The sequence below is a fragment of the Phaethon aethereus genome (genome assembly GCF_964289735.1).
Source record: "Phaethon aethereus genome assembly, chromosome: 8".
NCBI lineage: Eukaryota > Metazoa > Chordata > Aves > Phaethontiformes > Phaethontidae > Phaethon > Phaethon aethereus.
The window spans coordinates 35,493,850-35,512,378 of record NC_138584.1 but is presented as its reverse complement, the minus strand read 5'-3'; the positions used below and the strand labels follow the sequence as shown (position 1 = coordinate 35,512,378).

At 44.8% G+C, this 18,529-nt stretch overlaps 1 protein-coding gene across 1 annotated transcript in view; it reads left to right on the top strand.

The window, feature by feature from the left end:
* The window catches only part of ERICH3 (glutamate rich 3), a gene marked incomplete at both ends in the record, with an annotated part of 37,144 nt that overhangs the window by 17,374 nt on the left and 1,241 nt on the right, over positions 1-18,529 (top strand). Inside the window, 3 exons of the mRNA XM_082003094.1 lie at positions 6,994-7,497; positions 13,061-13,204; positions 17,002-18,071. Coding sequence (XP_081859220.1) covers positions 6,994-7,497; positions 13,061-13,204; positions 17,002-18,071 — 1,718 coding nt within the window. The remainder of the gene's footprint in view (positions 1-6,993; positions 7,498-13,060; positions 13,205-17,001; positions 18,072-18,529) is intronic.

Genomic DNA, 18,529 nt, shown 5'->3' with positions numbered 1-18,529 from the left:
CAGGAAACCTGACATATCACCATGTGTTTTAGAAGTGCCCTGAATAATCGGAACTTCAGCTTTGTCCCTGGTACATCAGCGACTCTGTCCTGGCTCAGGGAGGACGCGCTGCCAGCTCAGCACTCCATTCTACCTGCAGTGGTTAGGCAGTTTGTGAGGGTCCTCGTTCAAGTCTGTCTGTGGATGAATAAGAATCAGAGTCAGTAAGATAGTCTGTGATTCTTGATCCAAATGTAGGTACAAAAGTGTGCAGTGAAGTGTCCAAGACCATTATTATTAGTTCAGAAAGATTAAACTGTTCTGGGATAAACTTTTGTAGAATGAGTAGTGTTTTCCATCATTCGGTTTTTTGGATCAGCACTTTTAATGTCCAGTGTTCTAACTATTGCCCTCCATGCAGTCCAAGCCGTGCATCTTCATAAATAATACCACAGAAAACTTGCAGGCAATTTCTCATTGATTAGACAAACAATAGAATTCCATTCGCCATGCAGTGAATAAGTCAGAAGTGAACTGCCTCTATCCTTGTGGCGCAGTGTTTTATTTCTCTCTAACATTTCTCCTCGATGGCTTTGTTAGATCCTGAGCTGACTTACGTGCCTCTAACTTTTCATAATGTACCAGGATTTCTCCATCAACTGCTGTTTTAAAATTAGTTACTTTATATTCCTTACATTTGACAGTCCTGATGTGCAAACTATTTCTCAAGTTAAACAGAAACATTACTTTCATATTTGTATTTCTAGGTGAATTAAGCAAAAGTAATACAACTGTTTCTGAAAAGGTTGAAGCTGCAAGAAAGATCCAGTCTTTCTATAAAAAGTATAAAATCCAAGAGCAATTCAAATCAGGTTTGAAACATCCTTGCTTATAAAATCATTGCAGTGATCAAAAAAAATCTTAATTTTTGTTTTCTCATGTTAATCAGAAATAGCTTGTGATTCATGAATAATCAGTACAATTAAGCATTCTTTTCTGCTTGTTAGTGTATGGCTTTACGAAGATTTTGTGACTTTAATCTGCTGCTTCTCAGGCTCTAGAAGTGTGTGATGATCAAGTGAACGTATCTGGATGCATAGGTGCGTACAGGTGGAAAGGAACAGGTAGCTCTCGGGGCCTTTCATGGCTCCCTATACAGTACGGCCTTCGTTAAGGGCCACCTTTATTCACCTTCATGCTGGGATGTAACGGTGCATGCACCAAAACTCGCTAGTTCAATATACATTTTTCTGTGATGGAGAGAAAAGGCTGTTGGGAAGCCATCAGATCTTCAAATGTGAACATTCGACATCAGCAACTAATGGTGTAAAACGGCCAGTCATCTGGGCAGGGTTCCCTACCCACCAGCTACACAGCCACTGCTGATGTTTTTCAATTTGTATTTGCCATGGCTTGCTTTGTTCTCCTTTACTGCAGTAGCTCAGGGCATGCATTTAAATAATTTACATTCTCTTTGGTTTTAAATAAGTCAGGTTTAGTCATCTTAGCAGCCTGATTTGCTGCTTCTGTCTTTTATATCAGCACACTAATCGAGTGTTTATCAGTTATTACTTGCATCTCATCTGGAAATCGGTAGTGGATGGGTGTCTGGCGCTGAGCGGCATTGCCTCCATGGAAGTGAGGGACGCTGTTTTCAAAGGTGTGTCTCGAGAAGCTCATGACTTGGAATTAGTTTTCCCTTTGGCCCACATGAGCTGTGACTTCTTAATCTTTTCACCGTGCCTTTTGGAGAAAGGAGGCAGAGAAGCTGGCTTTACTTCATTACCCCTGTTGTGTCTGCTGAGAGTGTAAGGGAGAGACAGGTAATATTCTAATTTGGCATTTGGTATTTCAGTGGAAAGAGTGGTTACCCTATTATTGGATGGGGGCCTAGAGGGGCTTTTGTAAGTCTAAGTATATAAGTACAGTAAATAATGGAAGACGCATGGATTAGGAGCTAGGGACACCGGTGGAAAAGCCCGTTCCATGACAGCTGGTTGTATTGTGAATGCATCTGGTCTGTGCTCTGAGCTCTGTTTGACTGCTCCTCGTAGGTGTAAATGACTGTCAACAAGAAGAGCAGTGCTTCCAACATTTATCTTCTCAGGGCAGAAAGCCTGGAGAGTTCTGCAGTCCTTATTTAGCACTAGTAAACGGTAGACTGTAACATTAGATAAGGATGTTTTAAGGTTACTGATAGCTTTGGGTCACATTTCAGATCACTGGGATTTTGAATTTCTAGGGATTTTGCATTTAAGTTTGAAGGTTGGGATGATCTTTTTGTTCTGACTGTAGCAAGTGATTAATCTTCAAAGAGTTTCTACACTTGGGGTGGGAGAAGTATTCAGAAACCAGTTGGTATCTACTCCTTTGCGCTTGCACAGAATGTGTTTACAAACAGTAAACAGTGGAAGCCAAACTGGTGCAGGGCATTTCCTTCTGCATGAATAGCAAAGTTGTAGGAAGGGTTTGTCATCTCCCAAATGTCTATTTGTTGTTTACCTGATGGCATTGGAGTCCTCATCTAGTTTTATCCAGATTTGTTTCTAATCCTTTAAAGAAAATGCTAACTTTTTTGCATTGTTTTTGTTAACCGGTCTAGGCGTTGGTACACTGAACACAAAATGCCTATGATCCTTCATTCCTGTTTCCTATTTGTTGATTTTTGATATTTTCCTCTTTGTAATGAAATCTTTCTATTTTTTTTTTCTTCACCACTGAACAGAAGAGGTGGAAAGAAGGCATAAAAAAGATGTGGGTTTTTTCAAACTAGGATGTGATAATAAATTTATGAAAAATAAGAATTCACTGGTAATTTTGAGGACAAGTAGAGCTTTCTGTTTGAATGAAGGACACTCCTCTGAAAATAGTCTGCATGGAAGTATTTTAAGCAGCTTTACTAGAAACTACTAGTTCAGGTTTTTTTAGGAGATTATTGAAGTGCCTAATAGGTCTCAACAGTGGAAGATTTTCTGAATATTAATTACTAAAAAGAGTTTTATTTAATTTAACCCCATTGTTTTTAGTTATGCCTTTTTGCACATCCTTAAGCTGTTTTTTTCCCTCCTTTATGTTTACATTTTCAAAGTCTCCAAGACAGCATATCCCCTGCCTGAGTCATCATTTTCCCAAATTCTACACAGTTGTCTTCTTGTAAGTGAATCCATTTACCTCTTTAATATCCACCTCTTTTCCACTTAACTGAATTGCTGCTTCCCGAAGTATCTAGTTGTGACAGAGAGATCGAGAAATTGATGTGTTGTCTCAGGGGAAACGTCTGTAAAGGAACTCCCTTCCTCAGCCCCTTGAATTTTCTAGTGGTGGAGGGGTGGTACTCTGAGTTGGGCACTTTAAACTGTGGTTGTAAGATTTCTTTGTACAACAGGTTTTCCTGAACATGCTGTTCTGCATGGATTACAGTTCTGGCGTATGGATGGCACACGAGTGCAAGCCACAGCTAGAGAAGGAATTCTCCCTCTTCTCCCTTCTGCACGAGTGCCTAACTTGTGTGAAATTCTGACTACGTATTTTTCAATGCTGAACGCAAGGCCTCGCTGAGGTGTAAAGTTCGATGCTCCTTAGTGCACCTTTGCAGGGTCTGGTACTGGTGACAGCGCTAGCTAAACAGGGTGTTAGTACATCAGCGATTTAGTCCGCAAGATGAGTTTGTTTTAAGCGCAGTTTTGTTTTGCGTCTACTCACGGAGCCATGCACAGCACACAAAGATGCACCGCTGGTGTCCTCAATGCACTTTCTGTGTGACGGCAGCGAGGTGGAGACCCCCTTGCCATGTGCGTGCAAGATTCTCCAGCGGCTAATGCTGTGCATGCAGAGTGCGTGCCGAGGGCTGGGAACTAGCATGAACTCGATTGCCAGCTGAGGTGGGATGTAGATGTGTGATGCTGGAGTTGTAACAGATTACAGCAAATCCAACCTTGGTTCTTCCCTCTTTGGTAGTGTGGATGGAGTGTACATTCAGAGTAGCCCTACTGCCGACTGTATATACTGCTTCTAGCTCTCATCTTCATTAAATAATGTTTGGCCCATGAAAACTGTTTTGGGAGTTACTTAGCTGTTGTATCTCTTAGCCCTAAGGTATGCCCCATTTCCTCTTGCTTTAAAACTGTGTTGCCTTCTGGGCTGGCAAGGCTTACAACTGAACGTCAGTTGTCAAGCCCTCAGTTACACAAACACCCTCTGACTTGATCTCTGCAGTTAGAGATGTCAAGGTTAAAGCTGTGAAGCTTTTATTCGCATGTCTCCTGGAGTCAGTCAACATGGACATTTACTCGTTTGATCTGGTAAAAAGGGTCTTTGTGGGAAGTGTTACTGGGGCATCGTGCTAGTGATAGTAACTCATTTTCTCTTGACTTGCAGGGGGTAACAGACCAGTGTTGTTTTTTAGGTCTGTTACCTACAGTTCAGCTCTTGAATTTGTCTTTCGGCAAATGTGATTTAATTTACAAAGTTACAGAACACCTGTGGCTGCTGTTAAACGTCCGTGGCTGCTCAGACCCCTGAAATCACTCTGCTCCTCTGTGTACGTACACAGCTAGGTGGCCAGCAGAACGTGTTCAGCTAAAACATTTAGGAAAGTCTCGCTTCCAGCCTTGTTATTTTTTTCTTCTTCTTTTTGTTGTTTTGTTGTTAGATGAATTTTTGTAGTGTATGAAATTTCTTTTGATACAGGTTGTCCCTATCTTGCAGTGCTTTGTTAGTCACTGGTAGTGCAAGCTTCCCTTCTGTCAGGCTCCTAGAGGCAAACATAAACCTGTGACCACTTGGAGATTACACACACCTCGTACTTCTGTGTAATTTTACTTTAACTGTTGCTAGCTTCAACTTTCATCTCCTTGTGACCTCAAGTTCCATGTGCTCTGTACGTTTACTATACCTTCAATTCATCTGCCAGACCTTGGACCTCTGATTTTTTTTTTAAGAACTCACTTGCTTTCAGTTGAGCATATGTGTTAGTGTTAGTAGACCAAGATTTTGGATAGAAGGCTTTTGGGCATAGACACTGTGGGTTTTTGCTTCAGTAATCAGTACACTAATCTACTTGTAACCTATGAGTACTGCTATAGTAGAAATAATATGCTAATAATAACGGGAACTGGATTTTTATGAGTACATGCTGTGGACAGATTTTGTCTCATCTTAGTTCAGTTTATCATTACACTTCTTCAGGCGTGTCAGAATTCATTAGGCCCCTTGGGTCAGTTCAGCCAGCATGTACAGTTTGACAGTAATATCCAGATAACCGAGGTGCCAAAGATGTTATTTTTGCATACAGTTTTATGAATCAGACATAAATAAAGAGCGTGTAAGGGAGGTGTTGGCACTCAAATCCTTGTGGAGCGTAAGCCTGTGAATAAATTGGAAAGAATCACTGACAACTCCCATCGTACAGTATGTAAACTGCGTATTTGAGTTGTTCTGTCTCTGAACTTGCTTGTTTATATTCTTTTAAGTGTCTTTAGGAGTGATGGTGTCTTCTGGGAGTTTGAGCGTTCAAGGAGTTTAAACATACTGTTGGAACACAGGTGCAAGTCCAGCGAAGACTGGAGGTGACTGAGTCTCATTACTGGGTGGTAGCTGTCCAGTAATTTGTGCCTGGAGTCCATTGCAGTAGAGATCCTAGAGGATAGACGTCCACCTTGCGCTTGGTACTGCGCATTGTCCTTGCTGTCAGTCTCTATGAAGATGTCAAAGTTAGACTGAGCATACACCTGAATAACTTCCCCAGAGACGCAGGCAGCTTCCTCACCCCACCGCTAAAGCGTGCTGGGAGGTGGAGTTTCACTCTGTTACTTTTCCTTTGCTACTTTTAAGGAGAATTGAGTTTTCTTGAATTGATAGTCTGGTATCTATACAGGGCAGTCCATTAACTTAGAATTGCAGTTTCCATTCAAACACACCTTCTTTGTTCTTGTTTTAAGATTAATGGGAGTAGTTGACATATTTTAGGGAAGTTTCCATATTTGAGTTTTTTTTTTAAAAGCAGTCCTGCAAAATTTTTGCAATATGTTGTAGGTGAAAAGGATAATTTAAAATATTACAAAAAATTGCAATGAGCGTTCCTCAGATCCACGGAGGAAGAAGAGGCGTAGAGGCTGCTGGAAGGTTGTCGCTGCAGGAAGAAATAATGTGGCACAAATTGGCTCCTGTGGCTCTGAGAATAGCTGGTCAGGGACAGACCATGGGCCCAAATTCTACCTCTGGTCTTTGACCAGTAGCAGATACCTAGGAAAAATATAAGAAAAGGGCAAGAATACTGTGCTTCTTCCCCCGTGTGTCTTCCCACCCCTGTAATTAGCTGCTGTCAAGGGTAGTCCCTTTTAGTTATTAGGCCTAAGTAGATTTTTCTTCCTTGAGTTTGATTAATCTCTTCTTGAACCCACGTGAACTTTGGACACCAGAGATGTTGTGTGGCAGTAAGCTCTACTGTTCAATTACATGTTAGAGGAAGAATTATTGCTTTTTTTCCCCCCCTTAAATTTTCTATTTATGAATTTCCTATGATGGTCCCTGTATGTTTTTTTAGAGGAGACAGTGAACTTCATCTCCAGTTCCACTTGAATGATTTACATACCGTTTTGGAGATCTTTATCGTATTCACCGAGATAACAGGAGTGCACTAAAGGACTGTTGCTATGGTTGAAATCTTTTATCAAATGGAGCTCAAGAAACTATTCTAAAACCTGTCTGAGTCCTATTTAGGGGTGCTTTTGGAGGTATATTTCTGTGTGATTGATGGAGGTAATCTGGTTCATTTCCATTATCAGAAAGAATATGTTAAAAATCTTTGATTTTAACACTGATATATCTGGGCAATGTTCTTCTATTATGCTTATTGGAATTTTGTCACCATATCCTCAGATTGTGTAATTCAGAGATTGATATCTCTTGATATCAATCAATTGTCCCTTTGTGCATAGCAAAGGGAACTAATGGCCAACGAATGCAGATGTTTAGTGACAAATACTAAAACAAAATTATGTTTGCTGTTTCTAGATAGGAGGCTTGCACACTCTCTCTCATCCATCAGTACTCAGTATAGCAGTGAAGATGACTCTCGTGCTGAAATGATGAAAGACAATGTTAAGAGCAAAGAGGAGTATGATATCAAAAGAGCATCTGATAACACAGCACATGCACAATATGGAAATGAGAACAGGGAGAATAAGCTGCTTGGAATGGAGGAACATCAGGAAACTTCTGCACTGGAAAATGAAAGAATAGATGAAACAGAAAAGGCAAAACCAGAAGATCTAACAGCAAGGGAAGATACTGGAATTTTTCATGAAGATAGAACGGAAATAGAGCATCAAAGTCCTGAAGTTAATGGGGAACTCAAACAGGCTGGGTCAGTAGAAAGTAACATAAGGGAAGATGGGGAGAACAATGCAAGTGCTAGGAGGGATGACGGGGAGGAAAGTCTTCTAGTGCCTTTGGAAAGCAATGTGATGGAAGTGGAGGATAGTAATGAAGAGTCTCCTCAGAGTGGCGAAGGAGGTGGTGAGTACAGTCCCTCTGCAGAGCTGTGAGTGACCAGTGCATGCAAGTGTTATTGTATTTGCCTTTATACGAAGTCATGGCGCAGCATGGGGAATGCAGTTGCTGGACTGTTTCCAAGCTACTAGAATACTCTGTACTGCTGTGAGCTAAGTAACCTCCCAGAATCTAACCTTAGTTTATTGTTTCTTTTCTAGTGTTTCCAGTGTAAGGCTTTGGTTATTCTTTTTTACTCCAGTAGTTAGGTTTCACATATCATGCAATTATTATAAAATCCAAATGTGATTTATTACCTGTAGGAGAATCTGTATGCCAGACTGGGGGACTCTGTAATGTTGAAATACTAGATTCAAAAAGAACATCAACAAATAGCACATGAATCATGGCGCAGCAGATGAAGATCAAAACTGTGTCAGTTGATCCAGGGTTGTGTTGCTTCACTCTGTCATGGATTTTCTGGCAAGGAGCAAACCAGTTAGTTGTGTGACGCCTCGTTTTTACTGTTGATAAAATGGGCATCCTGCAGTTTCAACCTTACCTTTATGGACAATGGGCAATTAATAAAAGGTTTGCCACATGAGCAAGGCTTTGCATTATTATATCTGGGCAATGGGAAAAAATGTAAGCCCTTGCTTTGCAATGTCATCTAGGTCTTGGGGGAAATGTCTTGGATGCTGTTAAGTCAGGCAGTATAAAAGAATAGTCATCTGCACTGGTGCTGACATAAAGGAGAGCTACAAGCCGTGGTAGATGAAATTTCCAGTTGTCTTTCTGTATGCTGGATTTGTAGTTGAATGTAGAATGCTTTTCCTTTATTTTAGTAGAATTTTTTGGTTCTGTTTCTGTTGCTTTCTGTTCACTGCAATGCCTGAGACAGCTGTGTGTGGAATAAACAATTTGAATGTTGGTGCTTAATGCTTTGCAAGTCCGTTGCTGCTGGGTTACTTTGACTGTCTTGTGCATTGCTTTTGCTTTGTTACGCATTCAGAATTGAGACAGTGAAGACAGTAACATACCACTCATTGAATAATGCTGAAGTCCAAAGACAATTGCTTCTGAAACCCCTCTCTTCTCTTGTGAAAGAAACTGCAATTTAAGCACCCTCACCACTAGGCTCAGATGAGTTGAATAGAGACTACTGAAGAAGAAAGAACTTTAAAAAACTTAGAGGACAGAATATTATGCTGTAATACAAAACCAAGGAAAGATCAATCAAAGGTGTCAAGCTACTAATCTGGTACTGAGTTAGCCTAAGACGATAGCGTTATTTTTAATTAGCGTAAATTCCTGTGTGCTTACATTCAACACTCATGGTTTTACGGCTGTATATTTGAACAGAGATCCTCTATCAAATATAGATAGATTGTCCCAATGTTATGTAGGTAACTGTTTATTTCTTAGTCAAGTCCTGCATCATCTCTGCTGCCAGGAGACTGCCTGAGATTCAGGGACAGAGCAGATCAAGGAAGGACAAGACAAATCATTGAATCATAAAAATTACAGATAGGAACAACTTCCTAAATTGCATACAGATTTTTCCCTGTCTACATGGGGGTTGTCTAGGTAAATTTTATAGCAAATAAAGAATTGCCAAGAAACTGTGGTGTGTAGAGCAATGAAAGAAAAATTTAATACCCTTTCTGAGATATAATGAGCATACTAAAGAAATATCATGGAGTAACAAAGGTCACATGGGAATCTTAGCTTCTTCTAGGCACTTAGCACAGTTGTTGCCATGATAAAGATTCAAATTCAAAAATTTAAGGATGTCTATAGTCTTAAAAGAAATGCTAGATGGTTACAACTCCCTCTACTCCAGTCCTCCAAAAGGCTGAGGGCTAAAAGCCTCCAGAGACACCTGGAGGGCTGAAGGAGCTCGGTCCTTTACTGCCACTGCAGAATTGGTTCTCAGTCCGTTCTTGGGCTTCCCTGATTTTTTCACATGGACTTCTCTGTAGGGCTGGTCATTCTCATCAGCCGTCCAGCCTGTTTTTGGATGGGACTGGTGTGGCACTGTTTTGGTTTTGCCCCGATGAGACCCATCGTGCTCTGCCCGTGACAGGATTTCTCCTAACTAGTGCTGTCATTAACAGTGCAGAACTAATTTATCAGAGAGAATCATATATGCTGAAGGAAGCAAAAGGTGCAAAATGCTCCTCTGGGTTTGTTCAGTTGTAGGCTGAGTCTGGGCGTATCACAACCAGCGGTGTGACAGGATCTGTCAGAAGTATGGAAACACCTGAGATGGGCTCGTGCTGCGCGTTTTCTGATCTTGCTGTGTCTTTGTGACGAGGAGATATTGCTGATCCCAAGAGAGGGAATTATTGTGAGCAGTATTTGTCATCCTTCCCTGGGCTCTGTGTTTCGATAGGCTGTTGGTTTCCCCTTTGTCAGACGTTGCGCAGGCGGTAAGCGGCGAAGAATGGGAACTGCCAGCTAGTCAGGCTTCAGGCTTATAATCAGGTCAAAGTAAAATATATGCACCTTACCTAGCAAAGCACTTGGTATTTCAGCAAGCCAAAGACAGTGCTGCCCGTACTTCTGCGCGAGGCAGCCGAGGGCTGCCCGTACTTCTGCGCGAGGCAGCCGAGGGATGCCCTGGAGCAGAGAGCTTTCTGTCTTCTCTGCAGAGCTGAAACGTCAGAATGACCCAAACAGGTTGTGCACCATTGCGCAGACCCTTGGGCCCCAGGGGGAACTTGTAAACGCTCTCCTGTGAACTTCCCTGCCCAGCTTTCATGGTTCCTTGCACCCAGGTGACACGTGGCAGCAAGGAGTGAAGCTATGACCACCCTTTAGGACCTATGGTGTAGGCAAAAAGGCCTTTGTGCTGACCGCATGCCTTTTGTACTGCAGACTGAAATGGTCTTTTAAAATTTTTCTTACATTTCTATTCAGGGCTGTGTGGGTGCAGGGTACTGATGGGGAAGGAAGGATAAGTGTAAGTGGCAAATAAGAGGAACCACAGGAGGAAGAAGTAGGAAAGATAAAAACAGAAGGGGAAAAAAAGAAGAAAAATAACATATACAAGGCTGAGTAGAAAGACAGAATCAACAGCGCAGAAAAAAACAGCCTCACAGGAAAAGGTGAGAGACACAGAGTCTGCACTGGCAAGAGGGAGACAGGCATTTGGGAAAAGGGTGCAAGGTTGTGGCAGGGAAGACAGTGTTAAGTCTTCTCCTCACTGCAAGCCAGTGGGAACAACACCTCTCCCACTCCTGGACCTTTCAGTGCTCTTACTGACTGAAGAAACAGACAGATTAAATCCCATACACACAGTTCCATGTATGAAAAAGTCAGTCTTCTAAGAACTGATAGCCATTTTTCTTACATTGCTGGCGGGAACATTCTGGCACGTGCAAGTGCACGTGTTTTCAATACGGGATGCCCGGGAGTGACAGTGATCCATAGAAGTCCTGTACAAACGCTTTGAGGCAAGACAGTATTTCTGTGGCTTAAGTGAGCAGTTTTGATGAGACTAGTGGCCAGGTTGGTCAGTCTTACTGTGCTTATTTTTGTGCAGCTGATTTTCTTCTAGCAGAGCGCCTAGTAACTTCAGAAGTGTCCGACAGATTAGCCCAGAGGCATATCCCTCACAGCAGTCTGCATCTCACAGTGGCAAGAGAAGATGCCGTTCACGAACATGAGAAGCTCTGTTTTCTGAATTTCACTCATTTTGCAGCTCTCCCACACTCTGATCTGTTGTATAACGGCTGCTAGAAAAAAATGCCTGCTTAGTCCTTTTGTATCCATTTATAGATCTGATGTCCATGAGTTTGTCTAGTCTGTTTTTGAATCTGCTGATACTGCCAGCCCCTTAGGCTCCTGTCACAGCAGATTCACTGCTTCTGACCTGTCCATTCTTTATGAAGCCCAAAGTTTTGGGTTACTTTATTACATACTCTGCTGCAGAGTGGCTCAAAGTCAGCCAGGTCCTCAGTGTGGGGACATTAGCTTTTTACTTATGGCTCCTTATTTTTATTTTCAGAGAAACTGAAATAAGGTGTTGCTTGAAAGTCAAGGTACCATGTAACACCTCTTTGTCTAGGCTGTGAATCATGATTTAGCCAGAAACATGAGTGGTTTGTTGTGGCAATTGGTTTCAGTCTCTGTATTTTTGTAATAAAAAGCCAAGTCAGGATTCAGATCTTTTTTCCTCACTGGCTGAAACCCTGCTCCTCTACTCTCAAACAAAATACTTTTTCTAAATAAAATGGCATAGGCTGATTCTGGGAAGATCATTGGTGAAGATAGTGAAAAGTGTCCGTGTTCTCACTGAGCCGTGATGTAGATCTTGTCTGTAGATGTCTAGAAACTGGAACTCGGAACCAGTGTCTCTGCAGCACTGCCACTGCCTAGATGAAGCTGACCAGTGTACTGCTTCATAGCGTGTACAGTAATAAGATGTAGAAATGTTGTGATTGTCTCCTTCAAGATCTGAAAGTTAGGCTTGACATAAGCATTGAGTACAAGCAACTGACTGAGTTACTCCCTTTCGGTTAAAGACTCGACTGCCCCAGGCTGCAGAGGAGCAGTCTGAAACCTATGACCAGCGGCACCATCCAAGCAGGAAGAGGAATTCATCGTCTCACACTAACAGTCATAACAATGCAAACAAAGGCAGGTGGCTGTTCCAGAGATGTACCTGAAGGTCTGTGGTTCCTAATGGGACACAGTATACGAGCAATAGAGGCTGTTTGGCAGTAAAACCACGTGCGAGATTTGACTTCATGCTGTCAATCTGTACCAGTGGCAAACAAGCAAGCTCTTTGTGTAAAAGACTAACCCGATAACTGTAACAGAAAAGGGAAGATACAGAAAGCTAATGGAACTGGAAGGGAGAAGCCCGGGTTGCTGGAGGGAAGAGCTCTCCAAAATGCCGAAGGGATCGGACTGTGTACATAGCTGGAATACTGCTCATAAAGAAGTTGTTTACTATTACTAGCTTGAAAGCCATTCTCATAATTACCCAGCAAGTCATAAAGCAAAAATGGAACTGATAGCACAATCTTAATGGTAATGTCAAATGTATGACTTGACTGTGAAGCATCACAATCATTGCATTTACAGAGCAGAAAATACTACCCCACTTATTTATAGATATGCATAGGTCTTCAGTCACTTATGTTAGTTTGGGGAATTGAGGATTCATCAGAACTGTAGTTGGGAGCTTAACATAGATTTTTTTTGTTGTTGTAAAAGTAGTCATGGAATAATAACAATTTTACATCTATAAACCAATGTTGTTGCTTGCATGTTGACCCCCCACCAGACTGCCTGGCAAAAGCAATCTCACTGTTTTGTGAAATTGTTGTGGAAGATTGCCACTGTATGTTTTAGTAGATGCTCCTGCATGAATTTTCCCTTGGATTTTTAATGGTGGTCTCCATTTGGTTTCAATCTACTTAAAAAAAATTATTGCTGGTGAAGATTTATGTGGCTCCAATCGGGTATGCCCTAACATTTCAAATTTTAAACCAAGCTGAGATAGTTGGATGACTTCTACTCTGCTTTTGGTTTTCAATGGTTTCTCTTTCTTGCTTCTTCTTTCGTAACTTTGTGATAGTTTTTGAAGATAGCAAACCAGTCCAGGAAGAAACAGCAAAGGCACTTGGAAATGATCCTGTGAATTCTGAACCTGAACCTAGTGGTTCTGGTGCAGATGAGGAAGAAGAGAACGTAACAAGTACAGGGCGTGATGCCAATGAAGGTGAGGTTGGCCGTTGATCGGGGACGTGAATTAAATCTTACTCATCTGAAGCCTTTCTATAGAAGTGTTTGCCCTTTCACTGTCCCCTGTAGGCTATCAAACCCTCCTTGTGCTTTTTTCTTTCCTAACTTGTATAAAATTGGGTGATGACCAGCCGGCTTCTGTAGTCATGTATAATTAATGCTTTTTTGGCAGTTATAATGGTCCTAGGTAACGAATCCAGGCCATGAAAAATCTGACTGCCAGTCAAGAAAACAGCTGTGGAAAGCAGGACTCCAGTGAGTTTCCCTTTGCTTCCGGGTAGTGCAGGGCCTCCTTGGGAAATGTATTGTCAAGACAGGGAGCATGGGACTGTTTACATAGGATGGGAAGGACAGACTACAAATGCAGCTGAACTGCAGACTTGATCTCCATGATCTCCCAGACTCATCTCTCTGTTAACAATTGGCATAAATGGCAGTGAGGAAATTTCAGCTTGATCTTGGTTCCCTCCAAGAATGTTCCATTTTGTACCAAAACTTCATTAAAAATTTTTTAAATTATTACATTTACTGATTATGATAGCGGGCCTGAGCTCTCCCAGATTCAGGAGGTAGGATTTTCAGTGTGAGTGCTGTAAAAATACAACAGTGATCGATCGTAGAGTCATAGAACAGTTTGGGTTGGAAGGGACATTTAAAATCCATCTAGTCCAACCCCCATGCAGTGAGCAGGGACATTTTCAAATAGATCAGGTTGCTCAGAGTCCCGTCCAACCTGACCTGGGATGTTTCCAGGGATGGGGCATCGACCACCTCTCTGGGCAACCTGGGCCAGTGTCTCACCACCCTCATTGTGAAAAATTTCTTCCTTATATCTAGTCTAAATCTGCCTTCTTTTAGTTTAAAACCATTACCCCTTGTGCTATCACAGAATTGCTACAGGCCCTGCTAAAAAGTCCGTCCCCATCTTTCATACCAGGCCCCTCTCAGCCCTGGCAGCTGCAGTAAGACCTCCCCGGAGCCTTCTCTGCTCCAGGCTGAGCCCCCCCAGCTCTCCCAGCCTGTCCTCCCAGCAGAGCTGTTCCAGCCCTTGGAGCATCGCTGGGGCCTTCTCTGGCCCCGCTCCAATAGGTCCATGTCTCTCCTGTGCCGAGGGCTCCAGAGCTGGACGCAGCACTGCAGGGGCTGAGAGGGGCCTGCTCCAGAGCGGGGCAGAGGGGCAGAATCCCCTCCCTCGCCCTGCTGGCCACGTGGCTTTGGGGGCAGCCCAGGATATGGTTGGCTTCTGGGCTGCGAGTGCACATTGTCGGCTCATGTCCAGCTTTTCATCCCCCAGGACCCCCAAGTCCTTCTCAGCAGGGCTATTCTCCATCCCTTCATCCCCCAGCCTGTGCTGATACTGGGGGTTGCCCCGACCCAGGGGCAGTACCCTGCACTTGGCCTTGTGCAACCTCATGAGGGTCAGAGGGGCCCATTCCTTGAGCTTGTCCACGTCTCTCAGGTGTGACAGCTGCACCACTCAGCTTGGTGTCATCTGCAAACTTGCTGAGGGTACCCTGGATCCCACTGTCTCTGTCATTGATGAAGATATTAAAGAGTACTGGTCCCTGTACAGACCACTGAGGGACACCGCTCATCACCGATCTCCATCTGGACGTTGAGCCATTGACCACTACCCTTTGGATGTGACCATCTAACCAATTCCTCACCCACCCAACAGTCTACCCTTAAAATCTCTACAATTTAGAGAGAAGGATGTTGTGGGGGACTGTGTCAAAGGCCTTACAGAAGTCCAGATAGATGACATCTGTAGCTCTTCCCTTGTCCACTGATGTGGTCACTCCATCACAGAAGGCCACTAGGATGGTCAGGCAGGACTTGCCCTTGGTGAAGCCATGCTGGCTGTCTCGAATCACCTCCCTGTCCTCCATGAGCCTTGGCATAGCTTCTAGGAGGATCTGCTCCATGATCTTCCCAGGCACAGAGGTGAGGCTGATGGGTCGGTAGTTCCCAGGGTCCTCCTTTCGACCCTTTTTATAAACGGGTGCAATGTTTCCCTTTTTCCAGTTACTGGGGACTTCACCGGACTGCCAGGACTTTTCAGATATCATGGGGAGTGGCTTGGCAACTACATCAACTACCAATTCCCTCAGTTCTCTGGGATACATCTCGTCAGGTCCCATAGGCTTGTGCATGTGCAGGTTCCTCAGGTGGTCACGAACCTGATCTTCTTTTACAGCGGGAGGGACTTTGCTCCTCCGGTCCCTGTCTTGCGGTCCATCCCCTCGAGAGGTGTGGGAAGAGAGACTGCCAGTGAAGACTGAGGCAATGAAGTTGTTGAGTACCTCAGCCTTCTCCTCATCCGTTGTTACCAGTTTGCCAGTCCTGCTCATCAGGGGTGGTACGCTTTCTTTGACCTTCTTGACACCTTGATATGATGACCTTCTTTGACCTTTATAACTGATTTATATATATGTATAAAAGAAGAAAAGTTTTAAAATATAAGGGACAGAAAGGTAGTAGTAAAAATAAGCAAAAGCCTGGTGCAAGATGCATCTTGCCTGAAGGCATGATTTCTTTTATTGCAAAATGTAGGGTTTTTAATTTTAAAGTGTGGTCTAGTGTTCAGGCAATGTGTGGTCTGGTGGGAGGAAGCAACCAACTGTGCTCTCTCCCCTCCTTCTCCAACCTCCATTCTCTCTCTGGAAACTCTCTTCTCAGACTGTCCGTTCTCCTTCTGGTTCTTTTACTGTCTGCAGCTTCTTGAGCTGGCTTGTGCGCCTTCTGCTTTCCTCTGCAGCAGACCTGGCCTGTCAGTGAGTCGGGTCCAGCTCTGAAGGGCAGGGGAGCAGGAAGGCCAGTGGAAGGGTTGTGGGAAACCAGACACAAGCTCCACTCTTCTGCTGGCAGAGACTTGCCAGAAAAATATTGTCCTCCAGGCCTGGTTGTCACCTGGACTCTTCTCTGCTGCCCTTACAGAGATGAGATCTGGTTGCACAGGCGGTTGCCCAAGCAGGCAGCAAAAAGCAGTAACTGTGGAGTGCAGCAGTAGTGTAAGAAGGTAAAACAAATCAAAAACAGTGGGAGATGATTTGGGGCAAGAAAGCCTTTGCCCAGTTTGAGAAAGGGTAGCTTGGGAAAGATGTTGCTCCTTGCTCCTTTCAGTGGTACAAAACCTCGCATTTTCTAAAGAATAGGAACCTGCCACGTTTGTACAAAACACCGGTGCAGCAGCACAAACTGATGGGGGGTGCCTGCCCACGGACAGATCCTGGAGCACCAAATTCGATGAGGACATTGCTGTTAAATTCCCAGGGGCCAGGCATCAACCCTGGATTATTCCCCTGGTATACTTACAGAATCCATGGAAGCAATTACCCATTTTACATGAACAGCTGAGTATTCATCTTCTCATGTGTGCATATTTTACACGAGCAATTTACCACCTATTTCTGAATTTTTGAATGTTGCTGTCAAGCTTATAGCTATTTCATACACACACCTGAGCTCCCTGCAAGGCAGGTAAGGGAGGAAGGAGAGCAGGCAGGGCAGGCAGAACTGTCAGACTTGAAAGCTGGTCGTGCATCAACGTTTTTGCTTAAATTAGTTATGCCAGATGCCAGAATGGCAGCAGTAGAAACATAGTCAGAGCACAGGTGCGTGATGAGGAGCAGCACAGCAAGTTTTCTCCTTGTCACCATGCTGATGTCCCTTCATTGCTTGGGAGAGATAGCGTCTTTAATAATAACCCTGTAACACAGCCTTAACACTAACACAGTTCTCAATAAAACTAATGTTTTGATTATTTCTTAATAGCACCAGATGGAGCTTTCTTGGCAGAAGGAACAAGAACACTTGACGTGCAGAAGGCAGCAGAACAAGTGGTACGAGAAGGGCAGATGGTAGGGGAGAGACAAGCACTTGAGAAGGAAGATTTTGTTGCTGAGGGAGGAGATGCTCGCACTGAAGAGGCAGGAGAAGAAATGGCACGGGCGGGAGATTTTCTGCCCAAGGAAGACACAGTGGCTGTGGTGCAGCCAGAGGGTCAGCTTGTGGTGGAGGAATCTGCAGCTGAGGAGAGCACCATGGCAGAAGAAAATCCTGAAGGAAAGGGGACAGGGAAGGGAATGGGAATGGAGTCTGGCGCAGAGGTGGCACCTGGGGAGCAGGGAGTTCTGATGGAGGGGATGGAGCGTGAGGCAGCGCTGGCAGAGCAGGCACCTGCGGGAGAGGAGCCGGCAGGGGCACTGCTAGGCAGGGAGGCAGACAGAGCGGTGTCCGAGGGCGGGGAGGTGGCTGCGGAGGTCTCTGCGGGAGAAGAGGCTGCGGAGGAGGCATTTGTGGGAGCGACAGGGACTCCAGTGGAGAAGGTGGCGGGTGAGATGGTGCCTGAGGCAGAGGAGGCCATGGAGGAGGGAGGTTTTGCAGGGAAGGGCGCTGTGGTGGGTGCTGTGTCTGAGGGAGAGGAGGCCATGGAGGATGCGAACTTGGCAGAAGAAGGCATTGCTGGGGCAGTTGGCCCTGAAGGAGAAGAGGCTGTAGAGGAAACCATTTCTGAAGGGGAGGAGGCTGTGGAGGAGCCTGGAGCTCTCCTGGAAACTTTAGGGGATACGAATGTTTGTGCAGGAGAAGCAACGCCTGGAGGAGAAGACTTTGTAAAGCCAAGTGAGCTTTCCCAGCTGAAAGGAGCAGAGGAGGAGTGGATGGAGGTGGGGAAAGCTGCCACAGGAGCAGCAACATCTGGGAGTGGCAAGGAGTCAGAGGCAGAAGGGAGCTCTCTCCTGAGACCAGAGGCGGCAGTGGAGGAGTCTGTGGAGCCTGGCAAGGGTCCTGTGTTGCAAGTAACACCTGGATTAGAGGCACTGGGGGATGCTGGAGGGGATCTCGTAAGTGAAGGGTCATCTCGGTTGGAGGAGACCACAACAGTGGAGAGGGAGGAGGGCTCAGCAGAAGCGCTTTTGAGTGGAAGCCCATCTCTGGGCAGCAAAGCAGAGACAGAGCGCGCAACGGAAGAAAAACCTAATGGAGGAGCGATGGGAGTATCTGCAGAGAAAGCCAGAGCCGGCTCTGGAGGTGGAGCAGAGGTGACGGATGGAGCAGCAGGTCCCAGGGAGCTGTCAGCTGGGATGGAGGGATCGCTGGAGTGTGCTGAAGAGAGAGGGAAGGAGAGGCCTCCTGGTGAGGGGGCGGCGGGTGAAGCAGGGCTGCCGGCCTGGGGGCTGTGTGTGGGCAGGGCGAGGGAGGCAGGGGTGCTGGCCGGTGCGGCGGTGGGAGGCCGGGCAGGGCGAGGGGCTCTGGCTGAGGGAGCGGCAGGGCAGCTGGCGCTTGTGGGGGAGGCGGCCGG